This window comes from Mytilus trossulus, chromosome 12 (genome assembly GCF_036588685.1).
Source record: "Mytilus trossulus isolate FHL-02 chromosome 12, PNRI_Mtr1.1.1.hap1, whole genome shotgun sequence".
Classification (NCBI taxonomy): domain Eukaryota; kingdom Metazoa; phylum Mollusca; class Bivalvia; order Mytilida; family Mytilidae; genus Mytilus; species Mytilus trossulus.
The window spans coordinates 2,549,560-2,568,148 of NC_086384.1; the positions used below are offsets into that span (position 1 = coordinate 2,549,560).

General features: G+C 30.9%; 1 protein-coding gene across 3 annotated transcripts in view; it reads right to left on the reverse strand.

Annotated features, from left to right (window-relative positions):
• The window catches only part of LOC134693457 (DIS3-like exonuclease 2), a 49,503-nt gene that overhangs the window by 11,920 nt on the left and 18,994 nt on the right, over positions 1–18,589 (reverse strand). For all 3 annotated transcript variants that reach the window (XM_063554288.1, XM_063554287.1, XM_063554286.1), the window contains exons 7-18: positions 17,007–17,108; positions 15,529–16,278; positions 14,301–14,448; positions 12,137–12,224; positions 10,994–11,093; positions 9,235–9,391; positions 6,789–6,901; positions 6,196–6,303; positions 5,223–5,291; positions 4,712–4,819; positions 3,855–3,991; positions 1,375–1,498 (exon numbers count right to left, since the gene is read on the reverse strand). In XM_063554288.1, coding sequence (XP_063410358.1) covers positions 1,375–1,498; positions 3,855–3,991; positions 4,712–4,819; positions 5,223–5,291; positions 6,196–6,303; positions 6,789–6,901; positions 9,235–9,391; positions 10,994–11,093; positions 12,137–12,224; positions 14,301–14,448; positions 15,529–16,278; positions 17,007–17,108 — 2,004 coding nt within the window. The remainder of the gene's footprint in view (positions 1–1,374; positions 1,499–3,854; positions 3,992–4,711; positions 4,820–5,222; positions 5,292–6,195; positions 6,304–6,788; positions 6,902–9,234; positions 9,392–10,993; positions 11,094–12,136; positions 12,225–14,300; positions 14,449–15,528; positions 16,279–17,006; positions 17,109–18,589) is intronic.

An 18,589-nucleotide genomic window follows, 5' to 3' on the forward strand; every position in this document is an offset into this window, starting at 1 on the left:
GAAATCAAACAAAGTTGAATTTTGGACCCTTTGGGACCCTTATTCCTAAACTGTTAGGACCAAAACTCCCAAAATCTTTACCAACCTTCCTTTTATGGTCACAAACCTTGTGTTTAAATTTCATAGATTTCTATTTACTTAAACTAAAGTAATGGTGTGAAAACCAAGAAAAATGCTTATTTGGACCCATTTTTTGCCCCTTATTCCTAAACTGTTAGAACCAAAACTCCCAAAATCAATCCCAACCTTCCTTTTGTGGTCATAAACCTTGTGTTAAAATTTCATAGATTTCTATTCACTTTTACTTAAGTTAGAGTGCGAAAACTTAAAGTATTCGGACGACAATGACGACGACGACGCTAACGTGATAGCAATATACGACGAAAATTTTTGAAATTTTGCGGTCTTATAAAAATCACTTTCCTTGTCCAAATTTTCTTTTTAAAGACGTAGGTCCAGTAAGACCCCCTTTTAGCCCCAAAATATAGCAGTTTAACAAAATCGTTAAAATGTAAACTGTTAGTTATCTAATGGACAGAAGGATGCTTCTGCTACATAAATATGGGTAGTTTTTGACAATATAATGCATATATTTTGGGTTCTGGCACCATTAAGTCATGCTAAATTACTGAAATCTTCACCATTTTAGCATTTTGGTTAAATTTTAGACAGTTTTCGTGTTCGTTGTATTTTATGATAATACATAACATATTTAAAGGTTGAGAAAGAACTCGGATGCGGCCACTTCCATTTTTGACAAAAAAACATCTCAAAAGTGACATTTTCAGCATATTTGGTAGATTTTTCATATTTGAGCTTGAATCGAATCGTTTTTAATGATTAAATCAGTTAAAATTGTTCACATAAACTAATTGATTCAAATGAAAAAAACACTTAAATGTTTAAAAAGTGGTCAAAATCTTTCGTCCGATGAACTTGCAATTTGAGGATAAAATCAGTCCTTACCGGACCTACTCCTTTGGCAAAGAAAGCTCTTTACCAACACTTGAAAACAAAAAAAATCTTTACTAACACTTGCAAATAAAAAATCTTTACTAACACTTGAAAATAAAAAAAATCTTTACTAACACTTGAAAATAAAAAAAATCTTTACCAACACTTGAAAATAAAAAAATCTTTACAAAAACTTGAAAATAAAAAAATAATAAATTAAATGGTAGGTTAAAATATTTTTATATTAAAAATATCCAATTATCTGTAAGCATAAGATTAGAATGTGTAAAATATTTTTAAATCGAAAATTGAAATGAGGAATTTTGTATGATCATGGTAAATAATTTGTCATCTTTTAGCAATTTATCGAACAATGATCATGATGATCTATTATAATTAAATTTCTTGAACTTTTCTTACCAAATCATCCACCATTTTGGATTGTGGTGGCGGATGGCGTCTTAAGAATGCTTTTTTTGGAAAATCTTTCTTTATCTTGTGAGCCACTGCCATATTAGCTAGCAACATAAACTCCTCTACCAACCTAAAACAAAAATTACCTCTATATACATTTGTGTTTCTGTTTACACAGTTACTTTTGCATAGGTACTATTTCTGTACTAAAAATATGTAGTATAGGAAATTTACTTTTAATATTAAGTACTATTTCTCTACTTTAAAATTATTGTAATATTTAGGTACTTGAATTTTACAGTACTTGATTTGTACTAAATATTTTGGTACAGAAGTATTACAATATTCCATGTTTGAAAATCATAATTTTAAGAGATTGGAGATAGAAAAACTTTCAAAATGCTGAAAATGTAACGGTAGTAACCAAATATATGTAGTACCTAAATTTCAAGTACAAATTAAGTACTGTAAAATACAGGTAAAAATGTACCTAAATATTACAATAACTTTAAAGTAACAAAATAGTACTGAATATTAAAAGTAAATTTTCAGTACTACAGATTTTTAGTACAGAAATACAGTACATTCCGGTTATTTGCATAGCCTATTTGTCAGACGAAATTATGCAATAAAGCGGAGTATGCTTATATCCGAAATGACAAATTACAGAGTCAAATAACATCGATAGTGCAGATCAGCAAAGAATAAAGATGTACGTCCATAGTCCACTTACAACATAATGAATGCTTATTTATTCTAATAAAAGTTATTTGTCTACTGTCATACATTTTATTTCATTGTGTATTCTTTCAATAAAGTTTATAAACACATTTTGTTTAAGTTTATTTATGTACCGACTTTTCCTTTACCTGAGATACAAAAATAAAATTGTTCTAAAAATAGATTTGTTTCTATGACCCGGATGTACAAATTAAATTGTTACGCTTTGTTTAAAATAAACTGTTTAACAATACTACACAGTTTATAATCATTGTAAACAATAATTGTGCAATGAACTGCCTTTGATATGCAGTATTTACCAATTACACAGTGTTGTTACACTGTTACTTTAACATTGTTAGTTTCGTTTATGCAAAGCAGTTAACAGGTGATGGGGCCATGCACGGGTTATTTGCTGGACACGAGTGTTGAAAGTGAGAAAATATAATAATCAGAAGTTAATTTTCTTTTGGAAAAATATTAAAAAGGAAAGATTGATGTATAAAATTCTTCAACCATATATAAATGCCCTGTAATATTTAACATAAATGTAGATCACCCAAGCTGAATTAGGGGGAAATTACACATTGGATAATGATCGATAATTAGCAGGCGTTAATGTTTTAAAAATTCACCAAAATATAATCTAGGAACAATGTTTGAAATCCAATCAATAATTAACACCTTTTGAGATAGAAGATCATAGAATGTTTGTGTTTTTACAACAATCAGCTGATTGACATTTTTATGACCTCGAGGCTTAAAATAGAATATGGGAAACTTTACCTGTACACATCGAGGCCTTTTCTATAATCATATAAACACGAAAGATACTGTTTTAAAACTTTATTTGAATAACACACAAGTAAATGTGAAATAATAATGAAAATTATGATGCATTCAAGAAAAATATACTTACCAAATTGCCGTTTCCGGTCAAAAATCTCGTCAGTTTTAACTGAGCATATCTAGCTGGCGATTATTTTCTATGCAATAAACCGAAATGCCACTTGTAAGGCTATGCATATAACCGGACAATTTAACATTAGGTGAATGGGAAATGGTTTTGTGCAGGAGAAAAGTATGCAATTAAGCGAATTATGCTATTAAGCGGTATGCAATTAAGTGGAATCGACTGTAGTACCTATGCAAAAGTAGCTGTGTATTTGTCAAATAATCCAAATTAAGTGGTTTTTCGTCAAGCATTGATTCAGCAGATAAAAATTGTTCTATAGTCTTACACTATCATGGTGGTTTTTTTCTCTACTCTAAAAAGCACTCAAGGTAATTTTTTCCAAAGCACTTACATTTTTTATATTAATTTTCATATTTTCTGTATAATAATTTTCAGATGTGTATTAGTACGAGTTCTATTCATAGATTCATGTGTGTGTGTTTCTAAATTGTAATTTGTCACCATTACTAGTACTTCAAGTTAAAATATTTAGACCTGTTCCATTTGCTTACACCTGTCCTAAGTCAGGAACCTGTTGTTCTGTGGTTGTCATTTGTTGATGTGGCTCATAAGTTTTTCATTTTTTATATAGATTAACCTGTTGGTTTTCCCATTTGAATGGTTGTACACCAGTAATTTTTGGGGCCCTTTATAGCTTGCTGTTGAGGGTGGTCCAAGGCTCAGTGTTGAAGGCTGTACTTTGACCTATAATGGTTTACTTTTATAAAGTGTGACTTGGATGAAGAGTTGCCACATTGGCACACATACCACATCTTCTTATTTCTATGATATAATACAACATAAAAGTTACCTATTACTATCCTTCTGTTTATATACACTATAGCCATTAGGCATTCCAGTAACCTGATCTAACGTAAACTGTAACTTCACTTGGTCTAATCTTAAAGCCCCTTCATCAAATCTGGCCTTCCGTAAATTCTTAGCTATCTGAATTAAACAATTGAAAGAAATATAATAAATTTGAAAAGTCTGAATAATCATAAAATAAGTTGAGCATTTGAGTCATAATTTTTTGTTTGGTAATCTGATTTATTGTATGTTTTATTATTAAAAAAAATCTATTTAGTGCTTAATCTCATTAGAAACTGAAAGATAAAAGCTTTAATCAATATTAAAAGTTTAATTTTCTGCGACTACTATTTGTAATATGAGAATAATATTGAAATAATAAACAAAGAATTTCAAAAAACCATCAGTTTAAAACTATTTATTTTCCTCAATAGATGTGACATGCATAAAGAACATTTGCCACTGCCTGATAATCTAATAATTTATGTGTTTGGTCTTCAGTCAGTTCTATAATAAATTTGGCAACTTTGCGATAGTTCATGATATGAATTCTTATTTCAAATAGATAATCTAAAAGTAATCAAGATTACACTTATTTTTTGCAATGTAATCGATTACATTATGATTACTTGTAATCAGAAATGGCATGATTACTGATTACATAGGATTACACTGCAAAATGTAATCGATTCCAGCTGATTATGATTATGATTACCCCATGTCTGATTTCAATGCATTATTTCCAACATATAACAGCCGATACACTTGCAAATGTTACAAGCACAAATAATTTTCTTGATTTTTTTTTTTCTAAGGATGACTTATATATATATAATATTTATTTTGTGCAGTTATTACCATTTGTAGATTATGTACAGTGTCTTTAATTTGACTGATAGGATATCCATCAGATATTGGTGGTAATTCTTCTTCTGTCCACTCTCTTACTGGTTCCTCTATAAAGCCCTGTCAAATTTAAAAATAAAACAAGAAATATTCATTAAATTATCAAAACAATGGAATGTAAAATGGTGTAATATTACATTAAACATAAATAATTATCTAATAACAATAGAAACATTTAATAGTGGTTTTTTTCTAATATTCTTTTAATTAATTAGAAAGGCTCTAGATCTTACAAAGAGGATATATCACTTTAAACATTGGGAAGTCGACAGAATTTTCCAGAAAAAAAATTCAAGAATATTAATGTAATTTTCAAGAAATGAGAGATTTTGGGTGTCAAGCTGTATGTATGGAATACCTTATTAAGCATAACAATATATTCATGTTACCAGCGTATAATGCTATCTAATTATAAGTTTTACACGTTTCTTTTACCTGAGCATGCCAATATTTGTATAGTTACCTGCGCATGTTGATAGCTAAGTTTGACACAAGATCTGATCACAGTTCTGCCAAACCATTCTTCATATATCTATGAATGAAAAGCATTTCTTATGTATGTAAAGTTATTTCCATCCTGATCTACACATATATTTCAATAATATTCATTTGGCTTTTTTTTAATTTGTAGAGCAGTATAAGAAATTATGTCATGTCATGCATGTGAAACAAAACAAAAAATATTTCAAAATGTAAGTAGCTTTATTGAAAATTTAGGAATGTTCATTTGTTGCACTTTGGTGCATTTTATTGCAAAATATTATTAAACAAGTGAAACTGCGAGCTACTGCTCACTGATGATCCCCAGACGCAAGTGGATAATATTAATGTTGTAAAAATATGCAAGTGTTCGGTAAACAGAAAGTTGTCGAGTCATGAATCTGAAAACGCATCACACGTTATAGCTGACTTATATAAATCCTGAAACCAAATTTCAGAAATCCTTGTATTGTAGTTCCTGAGAAAAATGTGACGAAAATTTCCAACTTGGCTATCATGTGTAAAATCATACAAGTGTTCGGTAAACAGGAAGTTGTCAAGTGATCAATCTGAAATTGCATCACACGGTAAAGCTGACTTAGATAAACCCTGACACCAAATTTCAGAATCCTTGTATTGTAGTTCCTGAGAAAAATGTGACGAAAAATATTCATGGGACGGACCGACTGACTGACGGACTGACAGAAGGACAGACAGAGGTAAAACAGTATACCCCCCTTTTTTAAAGCAGGGGTATAATAAATATAAATATATGCACAGTTTTTCAATTAAATTTTGAGGGTCTTACCATGTAAATGCTTACAAGTTTAATATAACAGCAAATTTTTCAGTAAATTTCTTACTGACATATATTTCACATGTATTTTTTTATCATAGATTAATAAGGTTATAGTATCAAAGCATTTCAGGAAAAAAGCAAAATACAATTTAATTACCTCCCCTTTCTCAGACATATTCCATACAACAGAGAATGTCAGCCTATCTTGGTTTGGATTCAAACTACACAGCTCTTCACACAGAATTCTGGGTAACATAGGAATGACCTGGAAGCATATACAATATTTAAGTAGTTAAGACAAGTTTAGACATCTTTAAATCAGATGATCAACATTTTATATAGGAAAATTGAGATTCAAACAGAATTTTGAAACCATATAAAACTGTTTTAATCATGTGGAAGTTGGACTGACAGTATGTTCTCAAGTTAAGTGTGATGTTCATCATTACCTAACTAGTACACATTTTTGTTAAGGGGCCAGCTGAAGCCTGTCTCCGGGTGTGGGATTTTCTTGCTGTTTGAATACCCATGGTTGGCTTCCGTTGTTTTCAGCTAATTGTTGTCTCTTTGAAACATTACCTATCTCCATTCTCAATTTTAAAATGTCAAGATTTCTCTAAAACTAATAAAATTATTTTAGAACATGCAGTGTAGCTTAAACTTTAGTTTCATACTTTATCATGAATACTATAGTCAACTATATTCACCACTTTCAACATTTTTCATAGTGAGATATTATTTTGTACAAACCTTTTGTACTAAATAAACACTTGTAGCCCTGAATCTGGCTCTCTTGTCTAGAGATGTGTCTTCTTTCAGGAAATAACTAACATCAGCTATATGTACTCCTACATTGTACGTACCTAAAATTATAACAATCCAAAAATAATATGATACACTAAAATCTTATTCAGTCAATTTTTGAAATGATAGGTTTAAATAAATAGGGGATGTGCCAATGGGACACAGATGATGGCTTGCATATCATATAAGGTTATAAAGGGACAAACTGAAGAGCAGTAAAAGTGACTTTACTCGAAATTCGTGCTTGATCTGAGTTTTGTGGTAATAAGTATTGTGTATAACGTAACAGTACCCAAATTGCACCGAGTACCCAAATTGCAACTATTTAGCAAACATAGCAGCGGACATCTGACAAGATTTCCTAGAGACTACACAATTTGTATTTTTATGATTTGATACTATGCACATCTTTCAACATAGGTAAAAATATTTAGATATGCACAAAACATTCACAGTGTTTATCAATAGATGAAGTGTTTACTGAAAAAGCAAAATGTACTGAAACGTCGCCATGCGACGTCATCAAAACGTAATCTGTTTGAAATGATCAAATACAATATATGTTGCAAGTATTTATTTTTAAAAAAATGAAGAGAAAGCATGGACTTATATCCAATTGTTCAAAATATTTGAAGAAATTAAAAAAAAACTCTGTTATTCCACTTTTGCAATGCAAATTTAAGCATGAATGCAATTTGGGTACTCCTCATTTCAAAATCATTGATGGTTTGGAGGTCAATTTAGACCAATTTTTCTATGATTCCACATTGATGAAAAATCAATTTGGTGTACCTATATAATAAAGAAGGATATGGCAACAAAATAAACACAAAATGGACATTTTTGTCTTTATCATAAAAAAACGTAGGTGAAAAACTGTCAAAATAGGTGTAATTTGGGTACCGTCATGTTAGGTTCATAAATATTAGTTGATGCAAAACATAATCTAGATAACAGAAACAAAAGATTCCATTTGTTGAGGGGCAAAAATCTAGAAAATTTAGTGACAATCCCAAATTTGTGAAGGGGTATAATTTTGACAACGGTTACAGTGACTTCCCCAACATTCAACCTTGTTCTGTATTTTGTGGTAGTTAGCATTGTGTATAGGTTTCATAGAGTCCGAGAACAGAAACAAACTTTTGGATGTACGGACGGATGGACAAACTTACAGACAGCCCTACATTCAGACTGACAAGGGTAAAACTAAAAGCCCCCTAATATTACTTTTACTGTTGTATTGTTGTATGTGATATCCATTTAACATTACTCTGTACTTAAACATCCTGTCAATGTGTTAGTATTATCTTTCATTTTTTGCTGGTGTGTTTTGTATTAATGCAATTTTTTGTATTTCTTTGGTTCTTATAACATGACTGAACTTAAAAAGATCCTGTCAGTATGATATTTTTCTATTTTCTGTCATTATGTTATATTTCTATTATGAATAAGAAATACGTTGAACCACAACTGCAAAATTATTCAATCGCGTAGTGGAATGAACTATTTGTGGATTCTTATAAATTCTATATAACTTTTGGACTATTCTAAATCTCCGTCTATTTCTGAAATTAATTCTTACATATACTTTTGATTTTTTAACCCTGTATGCTAACATTACCTATGTAAAATTTTAAAATTGTTTGTATATACATTGAACGACAAATATATGTTACGTATAAAATTTTCTGACGTCAGACATGCAAATCAATGAATGTGTTTGTAGATAGATGTTTTTGTGTTCTGTTAAATTGTTTCTTTTAAAATTGTTATACGATGATGACTGATGTACCCATATTATGACTATTTTATTTATTATATCTGTTTAGTTCATGCATCATTGTAAATATAACAAAATTTAATGAGACTGTCATTAAAGTGAGAGGGTTAGCACTATAAAACCAGGTTTAATCCACCATTTTCTACATTTGAAAATGCCTATACCAAGTAAGGAATATGACAGTTCTTGTCCTTTCGTTTTTGGTGTGTTTTGTTATTTGATTTTGCCATGTGATTATGGACTTTCCAATTAGATTTTCCTCTAAGTTCAGTATTTTTGTGATTTTACTTTCCACTACAGCGGTGAAAGTAGTTGTTGACACTTTTATTGGTAATAAAATCTATATTTTTATTTCAATTAATTGGCTTTAAACCTTAATCCTATCTCTAATATGTGGAAAGTTCCAGTCAAAATTTTAAAAATAATTTCACCATATATCTCTATAACTTCAAAGTTCTGAAATTATTTACACAGCTAAGTAAAATATTTTTTTAAATATCACGTCTTATAACCATCTGAAATGCAACATGTGATTTTAAAGGGTTGTTTGTTTTAGCAGCACAAATTTCACTTCGTCTTCCTAAGCTGACATAATATCTTAAATATATTAACCATCATCCAGTTTTTCACAAGACAGAGCATCGTCTAGATCTCTAGCTGTGGCAGGGTCTATAGTAAACACACACTGTTGACGGAAGTCTCGTCGTCCAGTAATCTCACTCTCAGGGATCTGCCATGGTAATGAATGGACAGGCAAGGTACTCAACATCTGTAATTAATAGAATAAATATCTATACTACTAAAGAAAGAGACCGATTTAATTGAGCCACATCTCCTTAAATTTGAAACCATACAAAGTCAGAAATATTTGTGATTTGGCATATAATTTAACATGTTTAATGTAGTGTATATGTTTCACACATGCTTAGTTGATGTTCTGCCTGAGAAATTCTACTTTGTTTAAAAACATTACCCAATTGTACCACCATTTTGCATGCAACATCCATCTAGTGGTTGTTACATTAAGGTAGCACAATACAAAGATTTTTTTACTTCAAATCACTAACATTTGAAATGCTGTAACTTTCTTATGAATGCATAGAAAATAATAAAAGAGGTACATATAGATAGATAAAAGATTAATCTTTTAAATGAATGTAATATTTTTATTATGCAATCATTATGTAATCAATTATTATGTAATTAGTGGCAAAATCTGGGTAAGGTCACTTGAATGAATTTAGCTCTTTCATCTCTTTAACTATACAGAAAATTTTAACGAAATCTTAATCAACACATCATGGGCTTCAAAAGGGTGTCTCAGATTGTCTCTATGGTATTCTATTCTCTCATAAATCTCCAATTAGTGAAACATCCTAACCACATAAAAGAAGATAATGTTTAATTAGGTGTAAAATTTGTTCTATACATTCTATCTGAAATCTGAGACACCCTTTTGTAGATAATGGCCATAGGAACAACATATAATAAAATCAACCCTCTAGGGATACCTATGCAGAAGCTAATTTCATTTGAAAATGGGAATTTGGTGAAAAATATTTTAGACACCGTTAACATTATAATTGGTGTCATAATTGTTGAATAATGCTAACATTGCATTGATTTGAAAGAGTGATCTGTTAGCTATCCAAAACTACCACTTCTATAAAATTTCAAGCATTATTAAGAAAGTAACAGCATTTTTAAACTTGATTGTTGGAGTTATAAAATCTTTGTATTGTGCCACCTTAAAAGGGCTTATTCCAGATTGTTGAGTACTATGGTAAAATATTTGCTATAACTTTTAATGCAGATTTGTTTACCTTTTTCCTTTCAAATAAAAGACCTCAAATTTTGTGATAGCTTGTATTACAAATTGCATTGTACTTCATTGTTGAAGGTTATACGGTTGCCTATTATACCTTTGATACATCAACTTATTTTGAACTCTGGCGGATAGTTGTCTAATTGACAATTATACCAATTATCCTTAATTTTAAACCTACTGCATTTCAATTTTTTATTAAACTTGTGACTGCAAACCAACTAAATTTTGAATGAAATTTTTAATTTGGCTTTTGCCAGTCAAAACATATTATGAATTTAATTCTCTCTTACCTAAATACACCAAGCAATATATAATTGCATAACAACTAATCGCAGCAAAGTCAACTTAAACAGGATAAATGCAAGAACAAAATCTGCAACAATAAGTGTGTTTACTGTAAGTGGAATGCTGTAATATATGTAACAACTTTTTTTATTTGATGTTTTAAAACAACTTTACGATTGAATACCAAAATACTTATAAAGGGACTTAATTGATCTTTTTGAATGGTGATTTAAATCCAGTGTATGATGATATACACACCTCCTCTGTAAATTCTGAGTAATCCACATCATTTTCTATCAGGATTCCCTCTGTTTCTGGTTCTATTTCTCCTGCTTCTCCTAAACTCCTCATTAATTCTCTGTAAACATAAGTAACAAATTAGTGGTCTGTAATAATGTTAGTTAATAATATCAGAAATAAACAAAAGGTGTGTTTACGTCAATAAAACAATATTATTTTAAACCTCACCTTTTTTTTATTTTAACTTGCATTGATTAACATAATTCAAATATGATGATCAAGTTAAAACAGGTTGAGTATCTGGAGAATTAATCTAACCCTGATATAAGCTTATTAAGGAAATAAGCTACGCACGTTATTCAGTAACAGTGTGCACCAAATTTTTTAAGTTAATTCTTCATAGACAGAAAAAATATCAGTCATTTCTTATAATTTAATTCTAAAATCCATTTTAAACCGTAGAAAACCATGAAAAAATGTTGATGATGTCACAGTCACATGACTAAATTATGTCTATGGGCTGATAACAAAATAACGTCAGCCAATCACAAGACATGTTACATCCAAAATTAAATTAATTTGGTCAATTAGCATTATCCACAGTCAGAAATTTTTGTCAGTGTAGTCTTCTTCTATATATCTGAAAGATTTTGTCTTATATATTCAGTGCTGATTTCTGGTTTTGATTGATTATTGGATGCTTAATGTCAAGTTGCAAATATTTAATATTTCATGCATGAACAAGAACAATGAAGAATGTGTCCATAGTACACAGATGCCCCATCCACACAATCATTTTCTATGTTAAATGGACTGTGAAAATGGGGGAAAATCTCTAATTTGCCATTAAAATGAGAAAGATATCATATCATATCATAGGGAACATGTGTACTAAATTTCAAGTTGATTGGACTTCAACTTTATCAAAAACTACCTCAACCAAAAACTTTGACCTGAAATGGGATGAACGGACGAAACAGACGAACAAACAGACAGACGAATGGACGGACAAACGAATGCACAGACCAGAAAACATAATGCCCATAAATGGGGCATAAAAATAATCGAAAGAAAGTTAATACAACTGTCAAAACTGTAGTGACAAGCTAAAATAAAACCGAAGGGACAAGGAAAGTTTAAATTGTTCAGAATGAATCTTACCCGTGAGAATACATAGAGTCTTCCTTCCATTCTGTTATTCTACATATAAACAGAGTGTTGGCATGATCTTCTGGTCGTACAGTGAAATCTGATAAAAAGAAAGTTATGTATACTGAAATCTAACATCATTACTCCCCACGACTATACAAAGTAATAACAGTCATTTCCAATTTACCGTGGATTCATTAGTTTTCGTGGTTTTTGTGGATACTGGTGAAACATTAATTTAAATGTTCAATGAATCATAAATTTACTATCAGTTTGTATGCAGCATATGGCAAAACCTTGAAAAGGCAAGTTTTCAGCAATCCACGAATATTGGAATCCACAGTCATTGACAGTAAGTCATTTTACCATTGACTGACAGACTTTAAAAAATTTTATCAGTTGCAAAATTAATTTACAGTAACTAAAAAATATTAATATTCTTTCATGAAATTTAGAATGGAAATGAGAAATGTGTCAAAGAGACAACAAATTGACACTAGCAATTACACATGTACAAGTGCAATTAGTCACAACTCTGAACTAGTTCATCCAAGAAAAATAGTATTTTTTTTATTTATTATTAATTTTATTGTATGCTAAAGAAAGGATGTGCAACTTCATTTGTGTTGACAATTGATTTAGTTAATCATTTAAATATCAATAAATTTCAAACAGTGAGATTATATTTTCTAGATTGACTTGAAAAAGGTAAATAAACGAACTTGAAGTTCAATCAATAATGGGGCTGTAGGAAGGGGTGTCATCCCATTTTCATGAAAAATAAACATTCTTTAATTCCGCTGCAAATGTTTGCACCTGTCCTAAGTCAGGAATCTGATGTACAGTAGTTGTTGTTTGTTTATGTTATTTATGCATGTTTCTCATTTCTTGGTTTTTTATATAGATTAGAACCGTTGGTTTTCCAGTTTGAATGGTTTTACACTAGTAATTTTGGGGCCCTTTATAGAATGTTGTTCCTAGTGAGCCAAGGCCCCGTGTTGAAGGCCGTACATTAACCTATAATGTTTACTTTTATAAATTGTTATTTGGATGGAAAGTTGTCTAATTGGCATCTTCCTATATCTATTCTTTCCCACATTACAAAAAAAATATCATTAATTCCCAAGTCAATGATCTACAATGAGTTTTTCCTAACATTTTAGCTAATTTTCCAATGGTATAATAATTTTAGATCTGTTTCAGTTGCTTTTCTAAGGATAATTAGACCATATACAGTCATTGGATAAAAGTGAGTTACCACCCAAAATATTTCTTATCATTTCAACTATAATCAATATTTTTCAAAACAATATTACCTAGTCACCACATGACTGATTTATATCAAATTAATAACAAAATATGTAGAAATGTTATTTATTTGGCCATGATATTATTCATGCTCATCTTCATTTTCTATCGTCCTAAATGTGCATGAAATATTTGCCACTGGACGATAAGCAACCAACAATCAATCAATCTTAATTTTCTGACGAGTTGAACAGAAAGTAAAATATTTTTGAAAAGTTTGTATTCTAACCAAATTAAAATCGTAAAACTTTGCATTTCAATTTAACACATCAGACAAGGAAAACAAACCTCACCAAAATGATGGTCAAATAAACAATAAAACTTCAGACATTTCTACATCCTAGGTATCTATTTTATAAAAATGGCCCATACATTTACTTGGTAATAATGTTTTGAAAAATACTGATTTTGGTTGAAATGATAGGACATTTTTTAAGTGGGAACTCATTTTTGTCCTTTGATTGTATAATCAGGATTTTGAAGGCCAATCCAGGGACTCGTCATTATGGCCATGGTGAGTCCCAACAGTAAAAATTTCTGGTATCTTTCGTCCCTCTTTTATAAATGCAATATAATTTATAATTTTTGGCTCCATTACAGAGCACTGTAATGACATGTAATTCAGATTTCTTTTATTCTATTGCTATAAAGGGATGATATGTGTGTTCAGTTTACACAAAATATTTTAGTTTTGATGCATATCTGATCTCACCATTTTGAAAAGGCCTAGGGCTCATGGACTCGCCTTAGTGAGAACCCTGTATAATCTTTTCTTACATTTGGACAATTTTCCATATGGGTATCATAATTCTAGGTAACCAGTGGTCCAGTTATACCCATAAACTTTATATAAATATATATTTTTTACCTTTTGGACAGTTTTCCATGGGTATCATAATTCTAGGTAACCTGTGGTCCAGTGGTTTAAACAAGGCCGTATCAGGATTTCTGTCAGGCATTAGATGAATATGTCCAGTACTGGCTCTAGAATGCTTAGGTTCAATGATTGAAACAACCTGTAACATCAATGACAAAATTTATTATTCAAATATTATTTTTTAATTAACACAATTTGAACCTTCCATGCACTTTTTTCCCAGATATTTTATACAGTATCCTGGTAAACAAGAAATTTGAAATACCATATTTTTTCTAAAAAATATAGTATCACAACCAGAACACAATCTAAGAAAATCAATTCAGATACATGAGATAGTATCACATTCAAATAATATAGGTACATGATATATAGAACCACATTACAATGATGCAAAAAACCTCTGGGGACACTGACAGGTAATATTTCTATACCGCATTAAGGGGGCTCGCGGGTCTAAATCAATTTTTTTTATTTAATATAGGATTTCTCTATATTTTTCTATAAATTAACTTTATCTTATACCTAATGGAAAAATGAAATAAAAAAATGGGGTCACCGTGCATTTACGCTCACAATCTGCCTTCGAAAAAAGATTACTTTTTTGTGAATGTCCTTTTTTTCTGTTGAACTAATAGGAGAAATATTGGTAATATCGAAATTAAAAAAGAACTAAATTACAGAAATTGTTTAAATTTTACAATTATTCAGTTTATGTACAGCCTTTTCGAAAACAACAATAAAAAATATAGGTCACCAATGAGTTAAAAAAGATATTTTATTTTTTAGCCCAAAAATTAGCATTTTTGCACCAAAGGGAGATAATTTGGAGCTTTTTCAATGATATCTAAATTTTAACAGTCACCTGGGGCCAACATGTATTGATTTTTTTGAGTTACAACTACTTAAGGTAATTAATAAAATTTGTAAAGAAAAATGAATGTTTGATTTTTTTCTGAAAATCTTATACCCGCGAGCCTCCTTAAGGAAAAATTTGCATTTTGCAAAAGTCTGCAAAAAAGTGTATAGAAAACGTGTACTTCGTTGAACATTTTAATAATAAATTTGTGAGTCACCTTGTCTATATACCAAATACTTGAAAATTGATATCCCAATAATAGCATTGAACCCAAGGTATCTTACAATTTATGTTCATTATACATATAAAGTATACAGTAAAGAATTGATTTTTGATCATACAATTTTTAAAATAATATACCTTTCCAGTTCTTTGTAAAGCTCGGTTTGCTGAGTTAGATTTGACGGTATCATCTGTTGAGAAGAGATTTTTAACAACATCACTTCCTTCGTTCATTACTTCCTGTAGCGTAGAATAGTTTTTCTGGGAGGAGTTTCGGCCCCTGTTTGAACTCCTTGCTTTCGTATCCCCAGTCTTACTGTGTGGAGTAGTTGACTTATCAGCCAAAGGAGTACCACCTAATTTGTTGTCATTTTGTGGTGTATTAGTAACTGTTTTATTTGTGTTTATGTCTTCAGCGTCAATAGAAATGTCTCCTAACTGATTTGTAATGTCTTGGACATTTTTTAAATCACAAGAAGTTTTTTCCTGACTGTTAGAACATGTTGATGAGACACTGTTAGTCCCTAATGATGATATGGGAAGTTTATCAGCAGTTAATGATTTGCTGTTAGATGATTGGTCCATTTTCTGTTTAGATGATATAGATGAATTTGCTGCAGATTGGATCTCACTAATTGTATTAGTCGTCAAATCTATTATTTCTTCACTTTCTATAATAACATCTGGTTCACTGTCTGAATCACCTTGACCTCCTGTCCTTGGGGTGACCTTTGACGGACTCTGACATTCTGTCCTTGGGGTGACCTTTGACGGACTCTGATCTTCTGTCCTTGGGGTGACCTCCGATTGACCATCATCATTTGGTTTGCTACTGGATTCAACTTCCTGATGTTTTTCTTCAAGATCTTTAAGATTTTTAACATGTATCTGAAATCAAAATAGTTATGAACTGAATTTTTATGTGCGTATTGTTATGCGTTTACTTTTCTACATTGGTTAGAGGGAGGGTTGAGATCTCACAAACATGTTTAACCCCGCCACATTTTTGCGCCTGTCCCAAGTCAGGAGCCTCTGGCCTTTGTTAGTCTTGTATTATTTTAATTTTAGTTTATTTTGTACAATTTGGAAATTAGTATGGCGTTCATTATCACTGAACTAGTATATATTTTTTTAGGGGCCAGGTTAAGGACGCCTCTGGGTGCGGGAATTTCTTGCTGCATTGAAGACCTGTTGGTGACCTTCTGCTGTTTTTTTTTTATTTGGTCGGGTTGTTGTCTCTTTGACACATTCCCCATTTCCATTCTCAATTTTATGCTTCAAATAAAGGGCCAACATCTTCAATAATTTTGAAGGACTAATAAGTACAAAGAAAATGTTCTTGTGAAAAATTCAATTCATATCTATAGTATAAAATATGATAAAACTGAAACAAACTATGAACATTAATGAACATTAGTAACAAATATAACTGTAATTATCTAATGATAAAAACATTATAAGTTGTTGTATTTTTGGAATCAATTTTATATTTATGGGAAAAAATACCCTTTATAACATAATATGTTTAACATTCAAATTATTTTTAAAAAGTCAATGGTCTATCATTTGCAGTTATAACTAAGCTTTATCTATCTTAATCTTATAAATAAGCAAACCTTCCAGTTAGCCCTGTCATGTAATACAACAGCTACTATATCACCATTCAAAGCTCGGTTTCTCTCCTTCATACCACAAACAAATATGTCTGATATACCATCCTGTGAAAAAATAATAGTAAGGTTGATATACATCCCAACATAAACTGTTATCACAGAGATATGTCTCGCCTTTTTGTAATTTTGGCAATGAATTGTGCCAATTAATGCTAATACAATTGCAAACCAAATATCAATGACCTACCACAAGTGGATCCCCATAAATTGACCTAATCCCTGTATTAATACATGTAATGTAAGCAAACCAATCAAAGTCAATAGACCATGACTGAGGGGGCGGAGCTAAATAATCTCCATGGCAATGAGATGTGACAATGCTAATACATCTGCATACCAATTATCATTGATGTACCACAAGTGGATCTCCATAAACTGACCTAATTACAAAGTAATACATGTAAAGTAAGCAAACCATTCAAAGTCAATAGACCATGACTGAGGGGGCGGAGCCAAAAAATATCAATGGCAATGAGATGTGGCAATGGTAATACATCTGCATACCAATTATCATTGATGTACCACAAGTGGATCTCCATAAACTGACCTAATCACAAAGTAATACATGTAAAGTAAGCAAACCATTCAAAGTCAATAGACCATGACTGAGGGGGCGGAGCCAAAAAATATCCATGGCAATGAGATGTGGCAATGGTAATACATCTGCATACCAATTATCATTGACATACCACTAGTGGTTCCCCACTATGTCTCGCTTTTTGACTACGTTAAGGCGAGACAAAAACTACTCAAATAAAATTCTCAAATTGTTTTATAACTTTAATATTTTTCGGTTTGACACCCTATAAATACATATCATAAATTAAGAAAGCATACTCTCATGCTGGGGCCTTTCATAGCTACAGTAACTGTACAGCATGATTTTTCCTCATTAATATTTTTAAAGGCCTTACAATGACCAATAACTGCTTTTATCTTTGTCACTTGAATAAAATTGAGAATGGAAATGGAAAATGTGTCAAAGAGATATCAACCCGACCATAGAAAAAAACAACAGCAGAAGGTCAAAAACAGGTCTTCAATGTAGTGAAACATGTCATTGTTTTATATAGCCGACTATACAATATAGAGTTTTCTCATTGTTGAAGTACTATAGTGACCTATAATTGCCTAAATCCATGTCATTTGTGCTCTGGTGGGTAGTTTTCTCATTGTTTTTTGTTTTGTTTCAGCCCTTTCAGAAACACAATATTAACTCTTATATTGACAGGGTAACATCATCAGTGTATGACATGCTGATTTATTCAAATTAGGACTAATTTGACTTTATCATTTAGTAATAAACGGTTTATAAAATTGAGAATGGAAATTGGGAATGTGTCAAAGAGACAACAACCCGACCAAATAAAAAAGCAACAGCAGAAGGTCACCAACAGGTCTTCAATGTATCGAGAAATTCCCGCCACCGGAGGCGTCCTTCAGCTGGCCCCTCAACAAATATATACTAGTTCAGTGATAATGAACGCCATACTTATTTCAAAATTGCACACTATATACCTGTTCAG